Source organism: Elgaria multicarinata, chromosome 1, assembly GCF_023053635.1.
Source record: "Elgaria multicarinata webbii isolate HBS135686 ecotype San Diego chromosome 1, rElgMul1.1.pri, whole genome shotgun sequence".
NCBI classification, from domain to species: domain Eukaryota; kingdom Metazoa; phylum Chordata; class Lepidosauria; order Squamata; family Anguidae; genus Elgaria; species Elgaria multicarinata.
The window spans coordinates 167675242-167696254 of record NC_086171.1 but is presented as its reverse complement, the minus strand read 5'-3'; the positions used below and the strand labels follow the sequence as shown (position 1 = coordinate 167696254).

The 21013-nt window shown below is 42.6% G+C and overlaps 1 protein-coding gene across 1 annotated transcript in view; it reads right to left on the bottom strand.

Annotated features, from left to right (window-relative positions):
- The window catches only part of CDK18 (cyclin dependent kinase 18), an 85029-nt gene that overhangs the window by 12386 nt on the left and 51630 nt on the right, over window positions 1-21013 (bottom strand). Inside the window, exons 3-12 of the mRNA XM_063142719.1 lie at window positions 11539-11678; window positions 10051-10176; window positions 7545-7601; window positions 7134-7248; window positions 6612-6706; window positions 5782-5844; window positions 5179-5302; window positions 3360-3480; window positions 2810-2907; window positions 1664-1769 (exon numbers count right to left, since the gene is read on the bottom strand). Coding sequence (XP_062998789.1) covers window positions 1664-1769; window positions 2810-2907; window positions 3360-3480; window positions 5179-5302; window positions 5782-5844; window positions 6612-6706; window positions 7134-7248; window positions 7545-7601; window positions 10051-10176; window positions 11539-11678 — 1045 coding nt within the window. The remainder of the gene's footprint in view (window positions 1-1663; window positions 1770-2809; window positions 2908-3359; window positions 3481-5178; window positions 5303-5781; window positions 5845-6611; window positions 6707-7133; window positions 7249-7544; window positions 7602-10050; window positions 10177-11538; window positions 11679-21013) is intronic.

The window sequence follows — 21013 nt, the reverse complement described above, 5'->3', positions numbered from 1 at the left end:
GAGACCACTCTCACCTCTCTGCGTGCTGTGGTTCACGTGCAATATTTTTTTAAAAATCGGGTCAACCGCGGGGCTCAAACTGCGTTTCGGCTTTTCGCCCATAGGATTGCATTGAGGGAAAGAATCGGGGATAACTGGGGGGGGGGGGTTAAGCTATCGTTCTGAAAATTCTTGTGCACAGAGAGTCGTGGATGGGGGTCATTTTGAGACCACTCTCAACTTTCTGCGTGCTGTGGTTCACGTGCAATATTTTTTTAAAAATCGGGTCAACCGCGGGGCTCAAACTGCGTTTCGGCTTTTCGCCCATAGGATTGCATTGAGGGAAAGAATCGGGGATAACTGGGGGGGGGGTTTTAAGCTATCGTTCTGAAAATTCTTGTGCACAGAGAGTCGTGGATGGGGGTCATTTTGAGACCACTCTCAACTTTCTGCATCGTACGGGTCGCGGGCTAGACGTTTTTAAAAAATCGGCGGGAAAAATACCTTTTTCAAAGGGCTGAGGGGCAGAGTCAGCTCCCGGTCATGATGATCCCAAAGTTGGAGGAGGGCATAGGCAAAACAGGTAACTTGGGATTCTGGGAAACTTCTCTTTCTTCATCTGAACGGGCTTTTCCCCGTGTTTTTTAACACAGTAGCCCCACCAAATGCACAAACACAACCTGAAATCATATACTAAGCCAAGAATAAGAGATAGAAAAACACAGCACTGCTCCCCACCCTAACCTTGGGGAACAACTGAATTGATGTGGTGCAAGGGGATGAGCTCCCCTAGGGCATCTCATCGTGGACGTGCCCCCACTCTCTCTTGCACTGGAAGGCCATAGAGCCTTCCAAAGAGAGTAAAACGGTGGAGCAATGCCTCTCATGAGTTGAAGTGAATGGTCACTTCTCAGTGGTGGAGCAATGCCTGTTCTGAGTCGAAGTGAGCGTTTTACTTCTTCTCGGAGCTGTGGCTGTCAGTGTCTTGAACTGGCAGCTACTTCCCCCTCCCCCGGGCACGTCCCCCTATTGCTGGTAAAAGACAGATATAGCCTTTTAAAAAAAGTTCTTCTTGTTGTTTATTGAGCAACACTGCTGCTTTTAATTCCACCCCTCCTTTGTTTATTGATTGATTTATTCCATTTTCTATGCATTACTGGCTTATCCTTGGCTCACTTCCTTATGCCCCCAGAAATGCCAGCTGCATGCCTGCCTGCCTTCCCTCCCTCCTCCCCTGCCCACCTCGCAGGGATGTTGTGTGTGGGGTGCCCGATTTTCAAAAATTCGCCAAAAATCAGGGGATGATGGGATTGCTTTGAAACTTGGCATGCGTGTGTATATCCCCATGAGGTGTCATGGTGCCAAACATGAGGTTTCTAACTTGAACAGAAAAAAAGTTGTATAATTTTTTAGCTTTCAATGCAAGCCTATGGGGGGGGGAAAACGGAGCTCCGGATCCAGATCCGGAGCTCCGGGCGGAGCGGAGCGGAAGTGGGCGGAGCGGGAGCGGAGCGGAGCGGCCCGATCCAGAAAATGGCGGATCTGCAAGTGAAGCGGAGCGGGGGGTCTGTGCACACCCCTACTTGAGATATGAGGGTCTACATCTCCCATTATCCCCAACCTGCATGACTGGTGCTTTTCTCCCTTCAGTGGTCTGTCCTACCTTGTAGGATGATTGTCTTACCGTGGCACATGATTTATCAAGGGCTGGGCTCGATACTGTGTGAAATTATAAGCCTTGAATTCCTCATTGGATGTGATGCCAGGCCAGGATTCTTCTGTAGGGGTTCCTTTGGGAAAGAAAGAAGGCTTAGATGCAACAACCAGAGCCAAGGACTTTTACTATATCCTTGTAGGGTGAGGCACAGAGGGAATCGAATATCTGTAATGTAATTTAGAATCCAGAAAATCTCAAGTACAGCTAAACACAAAGGAACTCACCCACCCCTACTAAGAGCATATGTTACTTTAAAGATGTAGTAAACAGCTCTAATTTTTTAAAATAAACTTTTGAGTTAGTGCAAGGCCATCAATCCAGATCGGGACTCTAGCTTGTGGGGTAGGAGGCCATTAATTTTTTCTCCCTGTTGTGATACCAATCCGGATTGAGCCTCCTGCATCTGCCTGTTGAGATGGGCCATTATCTAATTAAAGCAAATGGATCACTACTTGGAAATATATATTGCAGGCATAGGTACAGCAGGGTGGAATGGGTTAAAGCCCCCACGTTAAGTGGATTGTTTTGGTCCCTTTAGTGCTAATGAGGCCATTTGTTAAGCAATATTTTGGGGGGACCCCATGGAGTACAACCCATTGGGAGGGTCCAGAGGGGCAAAAATGGTTCTTGGACCCCCTCTCTCACCCCTGCTCTAGAGCAAAAAAAAGCAAACAGCTACATCTTTAAAATAATGCGTGCTTTGGGTCCACGTTTCTAGCCCTTTGCACTGCAGAGGAACATTTCAAAATGGATTTGTTTAACATTTTACATGTTAGGACTGTTAAAATACTCAGAAACCAAGCAGAGCATTGGGCTATTAGAACAGATTAACATGCCTTATCAGGCAGCGGTCCATCTAAGACTGTGCTGTATCTAATCTGACTAGTACCAGTTCTGGACTCTTTATCACTGGACACTGGTGGCTCCAACGTTGCTGGCTTGGAGATTTCAATCAGAACTCGCACCTTGGATTGCTCCTTCGGAGTTCTGACTGAAGCCCAGAGCAGATTCACTGCCCCACTGACAAATCGGAGCCACCAGCCTCCACTGCTCTTGATGTCTCTTTCATTCATCTCAGCCCACACCAAGAAACAGAGAACAGGGAGGACTCACCCAACATCCTGAATATTAAATGCAGCTCCTCTTTTACAGCGGATCCTGGGAACATGGGACGTCCTGTCACCATTTCGTAGTGTATGCAGCCCACACCCCTAAAAGGAGAAGCATGACAGACCCAAAAGAGATACAATCATGGGAAGGAATCGAGTCCCACATGGCCTCCTATCCTGCCAGGTCTTTTTCCCACTGCTTCAGGCTCTGTAGAGACATGGGGGTTGGGGGTGGGGATGGCCTCCAAGATTTCTGCTTCCTTGTCTACAACAGTAGGAGACAATATGAGCAGCAGAAACAGCTTCCTGGTCCCATCTCTTTTCCTACTGAATTGATCAGCAGAGAAAAGAAGAGAAATATGAAGGAGCAAGCCACTAGAAACTCTCTTCCGTACATTGACCGCTATGAAGGCTATGCCATTTTCACCCCATGGGCTATGGAAGCAATGATCAAATCGGACTGGGACATTTCCCTCTTGTCTTCTAGTAGAAAAAGGTCACCGTGGGGAAAACCATTCCACCCACGCTCACCCAAGCACAGACCCTTGGCTCACCACATGTCAATGGGAGTGGAGTATTCTGTGGATCCTAGCAAGACGTCCGGAGGCCGGTACCACAATGTGACTACTTCATTGGAATAGGTTTTCGTTGGGACAGACTTGGCTCTGGCTAGACCTGAGGGGAGAAAGGAATGCCAGTGAGATACAAGCCTGGAGTTTGCTACTACTAATTTCATCCCAGTTTTGCCTATATCTAGGGATCCATTGCCCATTTTCCAAAGGGCTCCTACTTTACTTGACATCTGACGACAAAGAGCGTAGGATTGTGGTGCAAGCCGCAGTCTCAAATAAACCTTCCGGTTTGATTATGACTTGCCAGGTCACCAAATGGTAATGAAGGTACGATGCAAACATGGGGGAGGGGCAGTGCAAGCCCCAGATTTAGGGGGGCTCTTGGGTAAGATGCTCTTAGTTCCCCCTGCCTTTGATTGCCTCCCTCTTCCTTACCACTGTCACCACTGCCCATTTGCTTGCCCTCTCCCACTGGACCCAGTCTGCACACCTGCCCAGGACGGGAGAATGTAAGCCAAGAGGCTGCTGCTGCTTCATACTCTTGCATTTCTTGCATGCTCGAAGAAGGCAGCTGAACATGGAGTAACAGCAAGGAGGAAGAGCTGGAAGGCCAGGAAACTGGGGGTTGACACTGAACCCGCTGCCGGGGAAAGGGCTTTGGCAGATTCCAAATGATGCTCACTCCAACGCTGGCCCTGAACAGTGGCTAGGAGCACTTTACTCCAGCAAGGGGTTACACGTTGACATCCAAAGCTTAGAAAAAACAATTTTGTGCCTGGTTGACTGCACCACACATACATACAGTGTGTACTGTGTTGTGTTTAGAAATAAGAGCTAGAATGGGAATGGTTTCTTGGGATTTGGGAAGGTTAACACCCCTCCCCCTTCACAGAACATCACAAACCATGGCAATGGGCTGATGTTGGTCATATGCTCTGCTAGGATTGCTGGAAGACATGCAGGTGCAAAATGTGCAGAATCAGAATGCTCAGGAAAACGTCACTAACAGGGCAATCCTCTATACATCTACACAAAAGTAAGCCCTATTGAGTTCAATGGTGCTTATTCCAAGGTAAGTATGTATAGGACTGCAGCCTAAAGATGATTGTAAAAAAATATGTTTCTCATGGTCTCGGGGCCTGTGTAAAAAGACCAAGTAGAACAATTAAAGGAACTTCTGTGTTTGGCAAACAGCTTATACTGAAAGGTTTAAAAAACCTGTTTTATTCAGATTTGTGGACTTTAGGAGCCTTTCTTCATGAGGCTTTCATCATGCACTCAGGATTCCTCATGTACAGTAGTTTGTGGCTCCTTTACATGATACCATTATTTTCCAGAACCTTCCTGTAGTTTGTAACCATTATTGTGGTTTTTATCTTAACGAGAAAAGTCTGGGATTTTTCTCAAGGGCATTGTAGAAGCCTCGAGTATTTGTGCAATTCCGCTACACCACACACCACCTAGTGGTTGTGTAATGGAACTCATAGAAAGGTAGAGAAAGAAAAACACATGTGTAAAGGGGCGGATCTAAATCCTGCAAAGAATCCAGAAGCAGAAGCCTCAGTAAAGATGGAGGTTAAAAGCTTCATGTAGAAAAGCCCTAAACTAGAAGCATGGATGTCTATCAGAAGATGTGGATATCTGAAGGGCCAGCTGTGGGTGGTGGTGGTGGACATCCCCCAAAATATCTTGCCTACAATTTCCTCACTTTGAACGCAAGGGAAGACCTAAGCACCGGCATCACACCTTGATATTATGAACCCAGCCAAAGCCATGGTGGCTGCCTCATCCCCTAACTTACCAAAGTCAGCGAGTTTCAATTCCCCTTTTCCATTAATGAGTAAATTCTGCGGCTTGAGGTCTCTGTGTAGGATCTTAAGCTGGTGGCAGTAGGACAACCCACGCAGCAGTTGGAACATGAATATCTTGTAGCAGCAGGAAAAAAACAGGATGGGGTGGGTGGGAGAGGAAGCAGTTAGAGATGCTTGAAAGACAGAATCCTTTTGAAAATACAGATTCCTCTAGAAAATTGGGGGTGGGGGTGGAAATACAAACTCCTCTAGAAAAATGAAAATAATAATAATACAGAGTCTTCTAGAAAACCGGGGGGGGGGGGGGGAGAGATACAGATTCCTCCAGAAAACTGGCGGGGGGGGGGAAAATCAAATTCCTCTAGAAAATAGGAAACAAATACAGATTTCTCTAGAAAATTGGGGGGGGGGGAGAGATAAATTCCTCTAGAAAGTAGGGAGGAAAACAGAGATTCCTCTAGAAAACAGAATCCTTTTGTAAATACAAATTAGACTCCTCTGATGTGAAAGCTCCCAATCATCTTACAGGAGAGGGAGTTTTTTTACCTTATGAAGAAAGCCATTCCCTGCACCCACTTACCCCCTTCACTCACCTTCACATTGTACATGCTCATCAGGTTCCCACAGTTATCCAGGTACTGCTTCAGGTCACTGTCCTGTAATGACAAGCATGTCCAGAGGGTCCTAAGTTGCCTTGAAGAACAAAGCATCCCCCATTTCTTTGTCAGCAGAAAAGGCAAGTCAACGTATATTTCCCAGCTGACTTCAGAAGCACAGTTGTGTGCTTGCAACAAACTGCTTCTTGCAGCTCAGAGCAACACAGCTCAAAACTATGAAGCCTTCCCAGATGTTTGTTTTATTTTGTGGACTTTAGGAGCCTTTCTTCATGAGGCTTTCATCATGCACTCAGGATTCCTCATGTACAGTAGTTTGTGAAGGCAGAGTAATGACTAAGCCACTGCAGGACATTAAAAGCCATCCCCCACTAGCTAATGTACCTGGTGCAGGGACAATCCAGATGTTTTATCCCTTTACCAGCAGATCAGCTGTGGAGTATTCACATATTTCCAGCACTCAAGCAACATTTTGTTACATTCTGGGAAAATGTGATTCACACACACACCATTTCCATTGCTATTTAGGGACAATCCTATTCACGCTTACCTGGGAGTAAGCCCCACCCAACACAATGGGACTTACTTCTGAATAAACATGCATAAGACTATGTTGATGGGCTGCTACCTGAAATACGGCTGAGCAATTGCCATGGGCCAACACAACTTTCACAGAGTTTTACACAGATGACATTTTCTGCATAGATCACCTAAGGGTTGAAAAGTTCAAACATGGCACTGGCCCCAAATGTAGCCTGGAGTTGCTGGGCCAGCCAGTCTCTCCATAAGAAAGAAGTCCTCAGACTCACCAGATACTCAAAGACAAGAGTGAGGGCGCATTTGGTGTGGATGATATCATGGAGAGTCACAATGTTTGCATGCTTGAGGTTCTTCAATAAGGAAACTGCAAGGCAAAGAGATGGCAGCATCAGTTACAAGGATCTGGGGTGTGTGTGTGCCTGTGCTGTGCCCTGGAAAGTTGGGTCCTTGCTGAACTTGATGTCCTATGAGTGATGTAGCTGGCTGGATCACTTCCCTGAAGTGTGACCCAGTCAACTATGGTTAGTAGCACACAGTCATGCATGTGGTTTTACCGCTGACTAATTTTGTCAGTGTTTTTTATTGTTATATTTATTTTTGTTTTGTATTTTATTTTCACCGCTTTGGTATCTCTATGGAAAGTGGTATATAAAGCTGAGTCATAAACAGATAGGTGTCCTTAAGAACAAAGCAGGAAAAATACAAGGATCTGTGGAACTAGAACTGCAAATGTTCCCCCTGGGCTTCCACACTCCGAGGAACCCCCCCTCCCGCCAAACCCTGCTCCTTACCTTCCCGTATAGCTGTGCAAGGGGCCCCTTCCTCGTGCTCTAACCGGATCTCCTTCAGGGCAACCAGGTTCTTGGTGAGCTTGCTGCGCCCTTTAAAGACAGTGGCATAGGTGCCCTGCGAAGAAGGAGGCAAGGAAAGTAAGCAGCTCATGAATGAAGCACATCCAATTCATTACTACCATATTATATAAAACACCATTATTCTAGGTTTATTGCACTGGATTAAATCTCTATACAGCCATTCTTAATTTGGATTAAAAACTACTCAGTTGCAGTTGAAAAGCAGCTTTGTTTCAAACATACCAAGGTTGGCCCCCAAGGCAGATTACAACAGTTAAAATGAATCAGAAAGATGCAATAAAAACATGTAAAGTTTTAGGGATATAGGATGATAATGCTTCACATTCTTACCTCCCCCAGCTTCTCCAGTTTAAGATAGGTCTCCATCTTCCCAAAACCGATGTCTGACTGTCATGAAAAAGCAAGAACTATCACTACAAAAGATCACATTCTCTTCCTTAGGCATCTCACATTGCAATCTTATGTAAGCTTACTCAGAAGTAAGTCCCACTGAGTTCAATGGGATTTACTTCCACATAAATGTGTGCAGGTTTGCTGCCTTACTGATGATCACATTTTGTAAAAAGGACAACTTCGCCTGTAACAGATGTGGTGGGAAATAAAATCAAGAGATGTCCTTGAAACACACAGCTAAATATATTGTGTCAATTACTTTCTGCAAAAGTGCAGCAATCAGCCAGTCGATGGGAACAGCAAACCCGCTGTGTGATTGAAGAAAAGGGAGACTACTTGCTTCTCTCTCTCAAGAGTGCTAAGATATAAGACCTTAATTGAAATCGTTGTCTTCACTAGGGGTGTGTTGCAGGAACTGACACTTCCATTTGCTTTGCTTTCTGACATTCCTCCATCAGTCTGCCAAATTGTTCAATTCAATCACCACTATAAACTGCTGGCTTCCTAGCTGGTTCTTCCTTATGCTTGAGTAATACCTTTGCATCCCTAACTTGACCCAGGATTCAACGTGACCAGGTTAATTCTCCAACTCTTGCATAACTCCTGAACAAATAGTCAAACACCTTGAGCATCCCATGGACCTATTCCCATTCAATATGATGGTGCTAACAAAGCACCTTCTAAATATTTGTCATGAGGGCTGTATTTTACTCCATGAACATGATGTCTGTGCCTAGGAAACATGTATACTATATATTACATAGCATTTGCAAACATGAATGAGTCAGAGGATTAATCCTTCTATGGCGTTAAGAGGCTTTCAGGGCAAGCATTAATGTTGCTTAGGTCATGTATTGTGCGTTTAAGCATATTATCATTCAACAGTAGGTGGTGGTAAAGAGACAGATCTCTTCATAGAAAAGTATTGAAGGGATTTAAGAAATATTTCATCTTCAGCTTGAGAAAAATTTTGCCTGGCTGGATCTGGAGAGGAATAAAAAAATGGGGCATGATATTTTATCTTTGGGACAGACTTGTGGAGATGCATATGAAAATGAGCTGAAGCAATTTAGAAGCAACATTTTCAGCTCAAGATTTCAGGTACTTTTTAAAGTTCATAAGTATTGGGTGCAGGGAGGAGCAATCCAGGGACCTCCACTTCTGCTTTTGCTAAAGCATTCTTCCCCAACCTGTGTCCTCCAATGTGTTGGACTGCAATGATGGGAATGATGGGAGTTGCAGTCCAATACATCTTGGAGGACCCCAGGTTGGGGAAGGCTTGGGGGAAGGAACAGAAGATTGGGGAAGAAACAGAGTGGTCAAGCACACTATTTAAATATGTGTTGAGTGCACCATGTAGTTCAGCACTTCCCCAGGACTTTTACGTTGAAGAAAGTTCTACAGAATGCGCTCCTTCTCTAGTCTAGGGGCACTTCCAGGTGGATGGCTCCTAGCAGTACCAATGACAAGCCATCGTGTAGGTATTCCATTCTCTCATCCTTAATGGGGTGGTGGTTAGAAAAAGTGACAGAAGAAATAGTGGGAAAATACATGAAGATGATGAATGGAAGACAATGTCATCTGGGCACCCCCACCCCAGTAAAATTCCATGAATGAGGCAGTGCAATTGCACAATAAAAGCCTCATCTAGAAGCAGGCTAGGGATGTTATCTTACTTCCAGTTAACACTTAACCCTGAGGTGCAATGCACTTCAATACATCAAAAATATCTCATGATCTCCACATGGAAGGAAATCAGGCTCCCCCTTTCTGCCTGCACCTGAGCCAACATCTATACGTGAATTCCTTCAAGAACTCAAGTCCAACTTATAGACCTCTAAACTGAGAGATACCTTATTATTGTTCTTATACCAAGGGTGCACAGTCATAACCCCAGTAGGACAGTAAAAAAACACCCCATTTTCCAGATTTAAAGGTGAGAATTCTTCTGTTTTTGTGAAAATGATGAGGTTGCAGGAAAAATAAAGAGGCTAAGTGTGATCGGATGTCCCACAAATGCAATGGTGCTGCATCTGCGAGTCTAAAAGGAACGTACATTGATAATTTATGAGCTCTTCAATATTTATAGGACAGTTGCTTCAACTGCATATATTTTATTCAAGAGACAGAATAAGTTGCACAGGTAAATGGGAAACCCTTTGATATAATGTTTCACTCTTTTTTCCGCTTTAGAATTCTAAGTTCAAACTTCAGCTTATTTTGGAGAGGGGGGGAGAGTTATTTTCTGGACTCATTGATACATTGGAATAATTGAATAGTAGATATTTTCAGTGGGTTTTAATATTGAAGTAGGTTTTCCCCTGGTTCAGGTCATTTGCACTTGGAGATTTTCACTCAGTTGCAGATACAGGTGTATGACAGCAAGCTCATGCTGGTTGCCAGAGTTGCATTTTCCCAAGCCCTGCCAAAAAGTGGGACTCACAAGAGAAGCCCGTCGAGACATCCTGCTAAGAGGCTTGGAAATCTCTGGACTTTCCATCTCTAGTTTCTGGAGGAACTCCGGGGGCAGCTGAATATCCATGGGCAGAGAGAGGCGTTTGCTGACGTCCTATGAAGAAGAGCAGCACAGAGTTAGTTCATGAGGCCTCCTGAGTAGGGTGGCCAGAAACAAAAGGGAATGGGGCTCCTACACATTTACATTTATCCTATGTAAACCACCCAGAGAGCTTCAGCTATGTGGCGGTGTACAAATGCAATAAATAAATAAATAAACAAATAAATAATAATTGTGTAGAAGAGGTTATTTTAACACGATTAGCTTGCCAAGCAAATCACACCTGCTGAAATGCTATTCTTCTATACAACTATTAAAAGTGCAGGAGTGGGGGCCTCTTTTGCATCTGGCCACCCCTATTCCTAAGTCTCCAAAAGGTTAGCTAGAGATATCCAGCAGACGCAGGCCCAACGCCATATGTCTCACTGCATGCCTCATCTTGCTCATTCTATTGCAAGGACCCAGCATGGCTCCAGCATGATAGATTGAAAGGTGGGAATCAATCAAAGGGAAGAAAGAAGAAACACACCGTTCAATTGTCTTGGTTCTCCAAATTAATCTTCAGCTCAAATGCAAGCTGGCAGTCAGGCGGTGGGAAAGGAGACCGGTTTTGGTTTGGGGCAAAGGGTGTATATGTGCTCACATGAAAATGCATGAATCAAAGCATTTGTACCATTCGGTGTGGCTTAATTTCTCCATGAGAAGTGGTGGGGCTCATCACTGTTGGAAGCACAGCTCATGCCCTTGCATAAAGAAGCCATTCCTGCTTATTCATGAGCGCGTAGAAAAGTTGATGCTTCTCCATGGGGAGATCATGGTCTTCTGCACATGTTGAAAGCCATTTGTATTAGAGAGCCAGTGTGGTGTAGTGGCTAAAGTGTTGGACTGGGAGTCAGGAGATCCTGGGTTCTAGTCCCCACTCGGCCATGGAAACCTACTGGGTGACTTTGGGCCAGTCACAGACTCTCAGCCCAACCTGCCTCACAGGGTTACTGTTGTGAGGATAAAATGGAGAGGAGGATTATGTACGTTCCTTGAAGGGAAAAAGGTGGGATATAAATGCAATAAATAAATAAATAAATAAATAAATAAATAAATAAATAAATAAAACTAGTTCTTCCCTGGTATTAACAGACCATTCATTCTTGCAGCCAGCTTCCTTATCAGGCCTGACTCTCAAACTCAGGATGTATTTAAACGTGGGTCAGCCTTCCAGAGTTCCATAACATTGCTTCTTACCGTTCCATACAGCAGTCTCGCCCAACTTGGCACCTTCCAGAAGTGTTGGATTACAACTCCCAGCACCCCCAGCCAGCTGGCCAGGGATGATGGGAGTTGTAGTCCAGCACAACAGGAGGGTGCCAGGTCAGGGGAGGCTGCCATACAGATTCCTCACCCTTTGCAAAGGCAGATTACCTCCATCGAAAAGCGGCGCTGGTTGCCATTTCGGTAATGCACGGCCGTTGGAGACTGGCCTTCCAAAGGTGAAACAGAGCTGTGCTGTGTCCGAATATCCCTGTTCAGTTGACCCAGGTGCAGACGTCCTTGTGCCATATCTGATGAGAAAGGAAGAGCAGATAGCAATTGGCCAGGTGACTGCACAGATTGGCAAGACTTGGGACATCTGGGGACTATTGTTGAGATTAACGAAGAGCAACCCAGTAAAGGGCGTGTTTGCTCTAACCCTGCAGTGTCTAGTAAAGTAAATTTCCTAGACTCCGAGAAAGGCTGCAATCTGATGCACACTTACTTGGGAGAATGCCTATTTTTTAGTCAACAGGTATAGGAATGGGCTGTAAATTATTTCACATTTTTAATCCATTCTATCTTTAGCACTTAGATCAGTTAACAATACTTTTGGGTTAATGCAGTAAATAATTTAGGAACTTAAGGACAGCTGGGGGGAAATTAAGTGAGTAGATGGGGCTTTATTTGTTAAGTGCTGTCTTGCAGCTTGATATTGTAACTTGCAGCTCCCTGGTCATTTGCCTTACCAGCTTGTACTTCTTCTCAATTCCAAATGCTAGCCCTAATGAAGGATAACCTCACCCTTGCCATAAATCCCGCCTACTGTCCAAATGCTATGATGGAGGCCATTCATGGGTACCAATTACAAATAGGAAAACCAAGTATACCCCATACCCCATGCATCTGTTTTGATGGGTATGTACATGGAGAACATGTGTTGGGAACCTACAACCATCTACCATTTCCCACCATCTGTACCTGCAAACAAATAGATATGTATATTCCAGTAAATCAAGCTGCCACCTACAAGCATAGATCTCTCTTTCTGGTTACAGTCCTACTGGAAGTACCTCATGACCTAGTCCCACAGCCAACATTCTGTCCCACACATCCAGCTTGGTTTGCTCTGTGCTGGAATGGTGACCTCTATTATAAGGTAAACTTCTTGTCTCAAATATTGACCATTGAGTGTCAAAGTGTCCAAACCTCCCTAGTAATCAATGTGACTTAGGCTACATATGTATCAAATCTCAGTTTTTTTGGGTGATCTGGAAGTATCTTATCCATTTAGGGTTGAGCTGCAAGGAAGAAGAATACCAATGTCCCATTTTCAGATATTTCTAGTAATTGGTGTGCCTTGGGTTATGTAGGTATCTTAAAACTTTTGATAATCCTCTCATGTTCAGCAAAATAACGCTGAGTAGCCAGGAGCAATGTTGATGTGAAGGCATGACTGACTGACACCACACTGGATCAGAAAGGAAGTGTTATGGCAAGTCTTCTCCCTAGGAAAAGTTAACTGTATATTATGGAACTGGTCTAAAAAATGCCCACGTTCTTTCCAAGCCTACAAGTATGGAGTCAGACCTTTTCGCTCAAGCTCTCGAGACTTACATATGCCATACCAAAGGCCTCCTAATTCTAGTTAGGGGCCACAGTCAAAGATGGTCGCTGTCAATTAAGCACCTCAGAGAGGATAAACAATACATGCCTACTTTTAACCTGCTAGCTGCTTGTGCCACTCTGAGAAATGACCCTCTAAGAAGTTTAAGTGATCTCTTCTCTTGAGATTAGAGCTCTGAAGTGCTGTTGAGCCACAAATGGAAAATGAAATCTGAACAAAGCCGGCTCAGAAGCCTGCTCTCTTTGTAGCTACTTCTCTCTGGGCCATGGGCCTATGTTCTGCACTTAAACCTGATAGGGCTGCAATTAATGTCTGGTTGCTAGGAGGCTCTTGAGCACAAAGACCCAGACAGAGGTTTAGCAGAAACACTTCACAAGTTCCATGCAGGTAACCCAAATATCCATGAAATAAAATTCTGATTATTTTCAGGGATATTATTTCTAGGAAGCAGGCAAATAATATACAAACTAGCTTTCTGAACAGAGCTCTGCTATTTAATGAGACCTCAGCCGAACTACCTGCCTATTCCCCCATCCTTCCATATGGCAGAAACTGGACTCTTTTATAAAGGACACAAAAGATAGACGCAGAAGCATCAAACATAAAATACAATCACACAAAACAAAATTTGGCAGTGTGAATTCACTCTTCAGATATACATGATGTTCGTGCTGGAAAAAAAGGTATGCAGGAAACAAAAAGGTATAAACCATGATGTCATTTCTACATGCTTGTTTGTTTATTAGATTTCTATTCTAAACTCTGTGGGCAGTTCACAAAACAAGACAAAACCACAAAATACAATAATATAATGAAACATAATATAAAAACCATAAAAAGTTAAAACAGAATAAAATCAGATTAAAAGTAAAAGCGAGCAACAGCGCAGATCTTAAAACCCAATAACTCTGCACTTATATGTTAAGTTTGATTATGTTACATAGATATGATATCGATGTTATTCAACAGTTATGTAGTATGTTGTTTTTGTTTTAATTGTATTGGTGTATGTTTAAGTATTGTAGAAAATAAAAAATCTTAAAAAAACAACAACCCAATAATTCATGGAGTGAAGGAAAGTGCATTGAAGATGAGGCACAGATGGCATGCTACACTAGTGAAGGAGAGCTATTTTCATTGTAATGTGAACCCTGGTTCTTGGAGGTGTGGGGCCACCAGAGGCGCCTACCCAAATATGTGGTGGGATTGCCCACAGGTGCAAAGCTTTGGGGTCCAGGTCTTTGCCTTTGCCAGTGAGGCCACATAACAAGATATAACACTATCTCCAAACTGGGACTACTATCTCTTTCTATGGACTCTAATACACAACTAAGACATAAAGAGCTCCTGACTTTTTTTCTGGACAACAAGCTTGGTTATAGTTGCTAACCGCCCAGAGAGCTTCGGCTATTGGGCGGTATAAAAATGTAATAAATAAATAAATAAATAAATAACAAGAAATCAGCAAATGAACTTTCTCTTATCATATGAAAACAGGAAAATTGGGACCTTGTACTGATGGAGAAACTCCCTAAACATCTTCAGGTATAAATGGGCCAAGTAGAAATTGACACTTTTTAAATATTTTGTGAACCGCCCAGAGAGCTTCAGCTATTGGGCGGTATAGAAATGTAATAAATAAATAAATATAGAATATAGTATCCAATTATTGAATGCACCAATACTAAGAATTCACAACTTCCTAAGACACATGGAACTTTATAGCATGATCTGTTAGGATGATGAGTGATACCTTTACCAGATAAACATCCTTGTACTAAAACGGAGATCCTGAGTGATCCGAAAAACTATAAAGAAACTGACTCACATGTGGTGTATTTGGATTTGTTTATGTTCATTATTACTTTGAAAAATTCAATAGAGAAAAACAAATTAGAAAACACAGAGGGGCCTCTCAGGTGTTACATATGAGAGTATATAAGATTTCAAACACAGTTTGGCACCAGAAAGATTTTCCCAGCTCTTGTTACTGATCTACCAAGTGACACTGCAAGGTGTTACTTTCATTTACTGTACCTTAGCTCTCCTCCCTCTCTCTGTGATACTAGTGGATGGTTCCCAAATGCAGGCCATTGGCCCCACCTAGCCATTGCCCTTCCGCTGAAAATATACATGTGCATCTCACTATGTTCCATTATACTAGTGGGTATAACATAGCTGCATGGGCAGGGAAGTAATAACGCATGAAAGCACACTATTTTAGCAATATTAATTTCTGAATTTATGCTAAAAGATTTTTTTGTTTAAAAACTATTGCACAAATATATCATATTTTTTTAGTGCAGGTGAAAAAGTGATTTAGCACAAATGTAAACATTGATTTTGTTTTGTTTTTTAAACCCGCATTCCTGAAACGGAATCAGGTGGAAAAGTAACAACGAAGGTGTGCAGAAGTGAAGAAGCATGGTGGCGACACACATCAAAAACACGCCTCTTTAAAAAAGATGGAAGGTTGCACTGCTCTTCCATTCTTGGCAAAAGAGTCAAATTTTGCAAGTTCTCAAAAGAATCAGAAGAAACACGGAAAAAAGACAGAATAATAATATTCTGATGATACAATGTAGATGCCTGCTAAAGAGCAAGTAAACTAAGTGTGGCATTTTCAGAATAAATAGCTAGTGCAGGTGAACTCAATGGGCAGTATCCAGTGGTACTCCTACACAGAGTAGACCCAATGAAGTGATTGGGCCTAATCTAAGTATGACTACTATTGGATACTGCCCAAAGTGATGAGCAAACCATCAATTTATGTTCTGTTAGGGGATACGTTTGACACAATTGAACAGGAACGTCTCCTTCAAGAGTCCAACTGAAACAAATCCTCTTTCACAATCACGCAAGGCAAGACTGCCAAGTTATCATGCCAAGTGTTTCCAGAAGGAATGGAGATTATCTTATGGTTGCAGAATTGTGCTGGAATATGCCACCACACCAAAAAGAACTTGTGATAACTTCACTATGTCAACTTGATGTCAAATAAATAAATAAATGCGCAACTGAGATAAGCTTTGCACATTACAGTACTTCTGTGTACTTCCTTAGCACCTTATATCCTAAACTGTAGGGTAGGCCATCTCTCTGTGTGTGCTTGTGCATGCATGTGGTACCTTGAGAACAGAGGGTCCTGATATACACTTAAAGAGAAGTTGAAAAGCAGATTTATGGGAGGAGTTTTCCTACTGTTTCATCACTAAAATAGGAAGCTATATAAGTATAGCAGACTTTCACAAACTTGTGTCTTCCCAGATGTTTTGGGCTACACCTTCCAGGATTCCTGACCACTGGACATGCTGGCTGGGGCTGATGGAAGTTGAAGTTCAAAACATCTGAATATAAGGAAAGATGGAATAGCTACACAATGTCTTTTGACCGGTAGCTTTCTATTTACATCCTTTGATCATACTGTCAAATTCTCTCTACAACCACATGGGTCACACTGTGATTCTCCCCAACCCCCCCCCCAAAAAAAGCCTTCAAAAATCTTACCCTGCCCTGTTTTGCCTTCGACCCCACCTACTACTGGAATGTGGCTCCCCAGAGCTTCTCCAAAATTGACTTTGTGTTGAAAGAAGTTCAACACCCCTGCTCTGAAGGGTGTTACCTTGTGCAGGCTGCCCTATCGTCTTTATCACACAAGAATGGAGAGCAGAGCAACATAATGTTTGTGTACAATATATATATATATATATATATATATATATATATATATATATATATATAATCAGTGGGAACACATCCCACCATTCTTGCAATAATAGCACAATAAAAAGGACAGATTAAATGGATGTGGATGGGAGCATTGTTAGGTACAGAAAAACAGGTTTGATCACAAGCCCAAATTGGAAGTCTCTCTGTAACAAACCCCCTTCTGGGTGCATCTGTTCTGTCCCTTTTATTCATCACAGGAAATGCAATACATAAGCATTAAAAGGCCAAATATCAGCAGGTGGACTTCTGAGCAAACTAAAATACAATGTTTAGCTGCCCAAGGCATGCCCCCTCCCCACCTAGGGGCTGGGTTACTGCTGACAATCCCACCAGCTGAGAACGACCTCCCATGGTAAACATGGATTTCACCATGTGGATCTCAATCTACTTGGACAGTTGTCCAATTTGTTCACTGACTGATGAACTTGTGTGCACTGCAGGGATCCAAACAACAGCCTGTCTTGGGTAACTCATCTCAGGGATTAAAAGAGGCAGACAAATATTATCTGGCTCACAGTGATAAGCACTCCTCTCCCCAAAAGCAATTTGGAGGACTCAAATCACACACACACTGATTTTTTGTGAAAGTGAATAAATCCAGAACTGGCACACTAATGCAGAACAAAGGCCAACAAGTCATGGGATGGGTGGCATAGCCTATACCCCAACCTCACACAATGTTTTGTAGCAGACTGCACAAAAAAACTGCCAATCTAAACACACCCTGATGCTTAGGTGCTTTGAATGCCTGCCTCACGAGTGTATTACAACACACACTGGGAACAAGATCTGACTTCACATGAATGCCGATAGGCAATTACCCAGAAAAGAGACCTCAAAGTAAAAGACTCACTAAAAATGGCAGCTCAGATTTCTGGTATCTATAAAAGACAGGCGGGTTGAATGACTATTGGGCAAGAGAAAATAAACTGGAAATGAAATAATACATAATGTCATGATAGAAAAATCCCACATTTAGAATACTGCATAGAATTGTGGTTACCAGACCTCAGAATGAATATCAGAGGTGCAAAGTTGGAGAAGGTGTGGAGAGTGGAGGGGAAGATAAAATTATTCAGGGATTAGAGCATCTTCCTAACAAATAAAAAGCTAACCACCCCCATTCAATCAGCAATAAAGTGAAAAGTTAGTGTCCAAGGAGGCAGACATGTCCAAAATAGGAATCCTACTGGTGTCTAAACCCTAACTGTATTTACTAGAGATGAAGGCAAACTCTGGGTGAACATTGCAGAGACCTGTTTGATTCTGCTCCAGTTTTCATGTGGATTACAGCGGGCCCTGAAACTCCAAGCATAATGAGGCTGCATACAATATCAAAGCAAATTAAAAGGGAAATTGTAGACACTGCTGCTGCCTTTGACGAGTCCCGCTCCTTTTATAAATATATTTAAACATTGCCTCTGCCAAAACAAGCTTTGATCTCCTGGGGAAAGAGGCCAGAATCTCTCTTTGCTTTGCTTGAATCACAACTTTTAATTACTTTGTTAAGCGTTAACATTTCTGCTCCGTTCTAGAGTCTAAGCTCCACAAAAACCTCAGTTTATTATCTGCCCTATTCTTTGCATCGACCGTTTACTTCTTGCACTCCAAGAAGTCTATCAATGGAAAATCAGAATCTGCCTTTGTTTCTATCTTTACTATTTGCTGGCCACCCTGAACTCACAACATTTATAATATTGGACCGGGAAGGGGGGGGGGGACCGGTAAGGAAGGAAGGGAGGGAGGGAGAGAGAGAGAGACTTGTCCATGCTGGGATTTTGTTGCTGTTCTTAGGAGGATCCCAGAGGTCTCTGATAGCCACGAATCGAGGCATGCAGATGTCATTTCTAGCTTTTCCATAAGGTCCATTCAGGTGGAAAAGCTTAAGGTGCCTCTTGCATAGACTGTTAGGGAATCTGATACACCCTTTCCAGTTTTGTACCATCACACTCTGCCAAGCCTAAAGGTGACATTGCCTGGAACTCCTTGTGCTCAGTTAAGAAAATTGTTTGCTTTTCCGTTCTAGGTTTTCTGTGCATGCTTTATTGTTCCTTTTGACCAAGGGTTGGCAGAAAGAAAACAAAGCGTGGCTAAACCTGATGTCATTTCCTAAACCTGATAAAGCTCATTAGTTGCAGCCTAGTTTTGGCAAGGATGGATAGACTGAAGAAATATGTCTTGTTCTTGGTCCCTAACAGCAGTGAACTCATATGAAGATAAAGTAAGACATATCTAGTTATTTGGGTTATTTTTAAGTATTTATATCCTGCCCAACCAATGGGTTCCCAGGGCAGACTACATAGCATCAAAATTACTGAGGAAAGCAATTAAAACAACAACATCATTAAAAGCAACATCCTATGCCATTGGTAGCTTGAAGTGAAATGATACTGCTCTAAGCTCCTTGCACAAAGTCCAAAGCAACTATGTTGAAACTCTGAAATGAGATCCTACTTTAACCACACATTCCTCTTCCAAATTTCTCCTTTTTAAAATAGTTCATTAACAGAGCATCTGGTATCAGATTAGGATGACTAAGGGAGCGGTAGGTGTTCAATGGGAAGGGTAAATTGGATTGGAGATTCATTTTCGTAGAGTTTCTACATTCCCCCCCCCCCCAATAAAGTAAGAAACTTGAAGAAAATACAGTATCCTCTCAACAATTAGTTTTTCATATTTATATGTGAACCACTTGGGTTCTTTATTATAATAAATAGTATAGAAATATCATAAATAAATAAATAAATAAATATTCACTGAACTTCAGTTCCATGAATTTCACAGATTGCAGAAGATCAGTCATGGTCACCACTATAGCCTTATATTCAGGCGTTTCATACCCATCGGTACTGAACATGTGAAGAGGCCAGCAGAAATGTGCAGGGCTAGCCTTACACCTTTGAAGATGATGTGCATGCTGGCAATGTCCCCCAGCCAACATGTGATCAGCTCAGTCCAAAGGGAGCCATTTCTCCACAAACGGTTTCCTCCATAGTAAAGGAGCCCTGAGTTCTAGTATCTATGGAGAAAATCCCATGTGGATTGGAGCTGCTCCTTTCAGACTAAGTGAATCACATGTTGGCTGGGGAATGTTGCCAGCATGAGTATTGTTGTTAAGGGAGCAGGGCTAGCCCCACACGTTCCCACTGGCCCCTTCATATGTTCAGTAATTAATGCCCTAATGTCATCTGTGTATAGACTTATGTTTGTATTCATTCTTCACTTTTATACTTTTATTCATCTTGTATTCTCTCGCTGCTATTGCTAATGGTTCCAGGCACAATACAAATATGAGGGCTGACAAATTGTTGTTTTATTGCAAATAAAACTTTCAAGTAGGAAAAGAAAAGTCTGAAACTTTTATGCTGTGGGTTAGACAGGGGATCGTCCTCATTACTAATTGTTCTGTCCATTATATGAGGAAGTCAGGCAAACCTACTTGCTTCCTCCCCTAGCAAGAATAAACATTTGAAAATAAAATCACTATAATTCACCCACTAAAAGGGAGAGTGAAAACAATTACTGGGACAATGGCTTTTCTTGCAATTGCAGTGGCAGAAATCAATGGAATGGTAAACTTACTTGCTCGTATAATGGGTCTAATTTATTTTGTATATCTGTTTAATGACTTTATTCTTTTGCATTCTTGTAGCTATGACTCTTAGGTTTCACAGCATAATAAATCAATCTGGTACAAGTGGGACCTGCCCCACTTCACAATGCTCCATTTTTTTCAATGAGGAAACGTAAATGCACATGGCAGTTAAATGGACAGTATATTGAATGTCTGCTCATATAAATACTTGGCTTGCATTTTCATTTCTCCCTAAAATGGGCTACCCATACAGAATATCTGTGAGCTAGGGCCAATCATTTTTTCTTTGCCATCCCTTCACTTCTATTATACCAAAGTAGGCAAATATGTCCCAGCTGCTATTAAGGTTTATTAGACTAAGGTGATTATCCAAGTTTTATATGGAGCATCCACCTGGTATACTGACCATTTTAATCACTGAAAAACTGCAGGTAGGATTCTTGAAGGACATTCTGAGACGTACAAGATGATGGTAGATGTGCTGCCATAATGGAGCATAATGGATTATGCTCCATTACAAGCATTGTACAGAAGCAGATGTTATGTTACCAATTGGACCTCTATTTTGAGGGACTCCATCACTGCATTTGCCTACCTGACTTTGATCAATTCTTTTGAATCTAAGTGGAAGAAAGGTATTCCTCAGTTATTACACATACTTTGTTTTTCATCCACATTTGAACTTACAGTGGAGT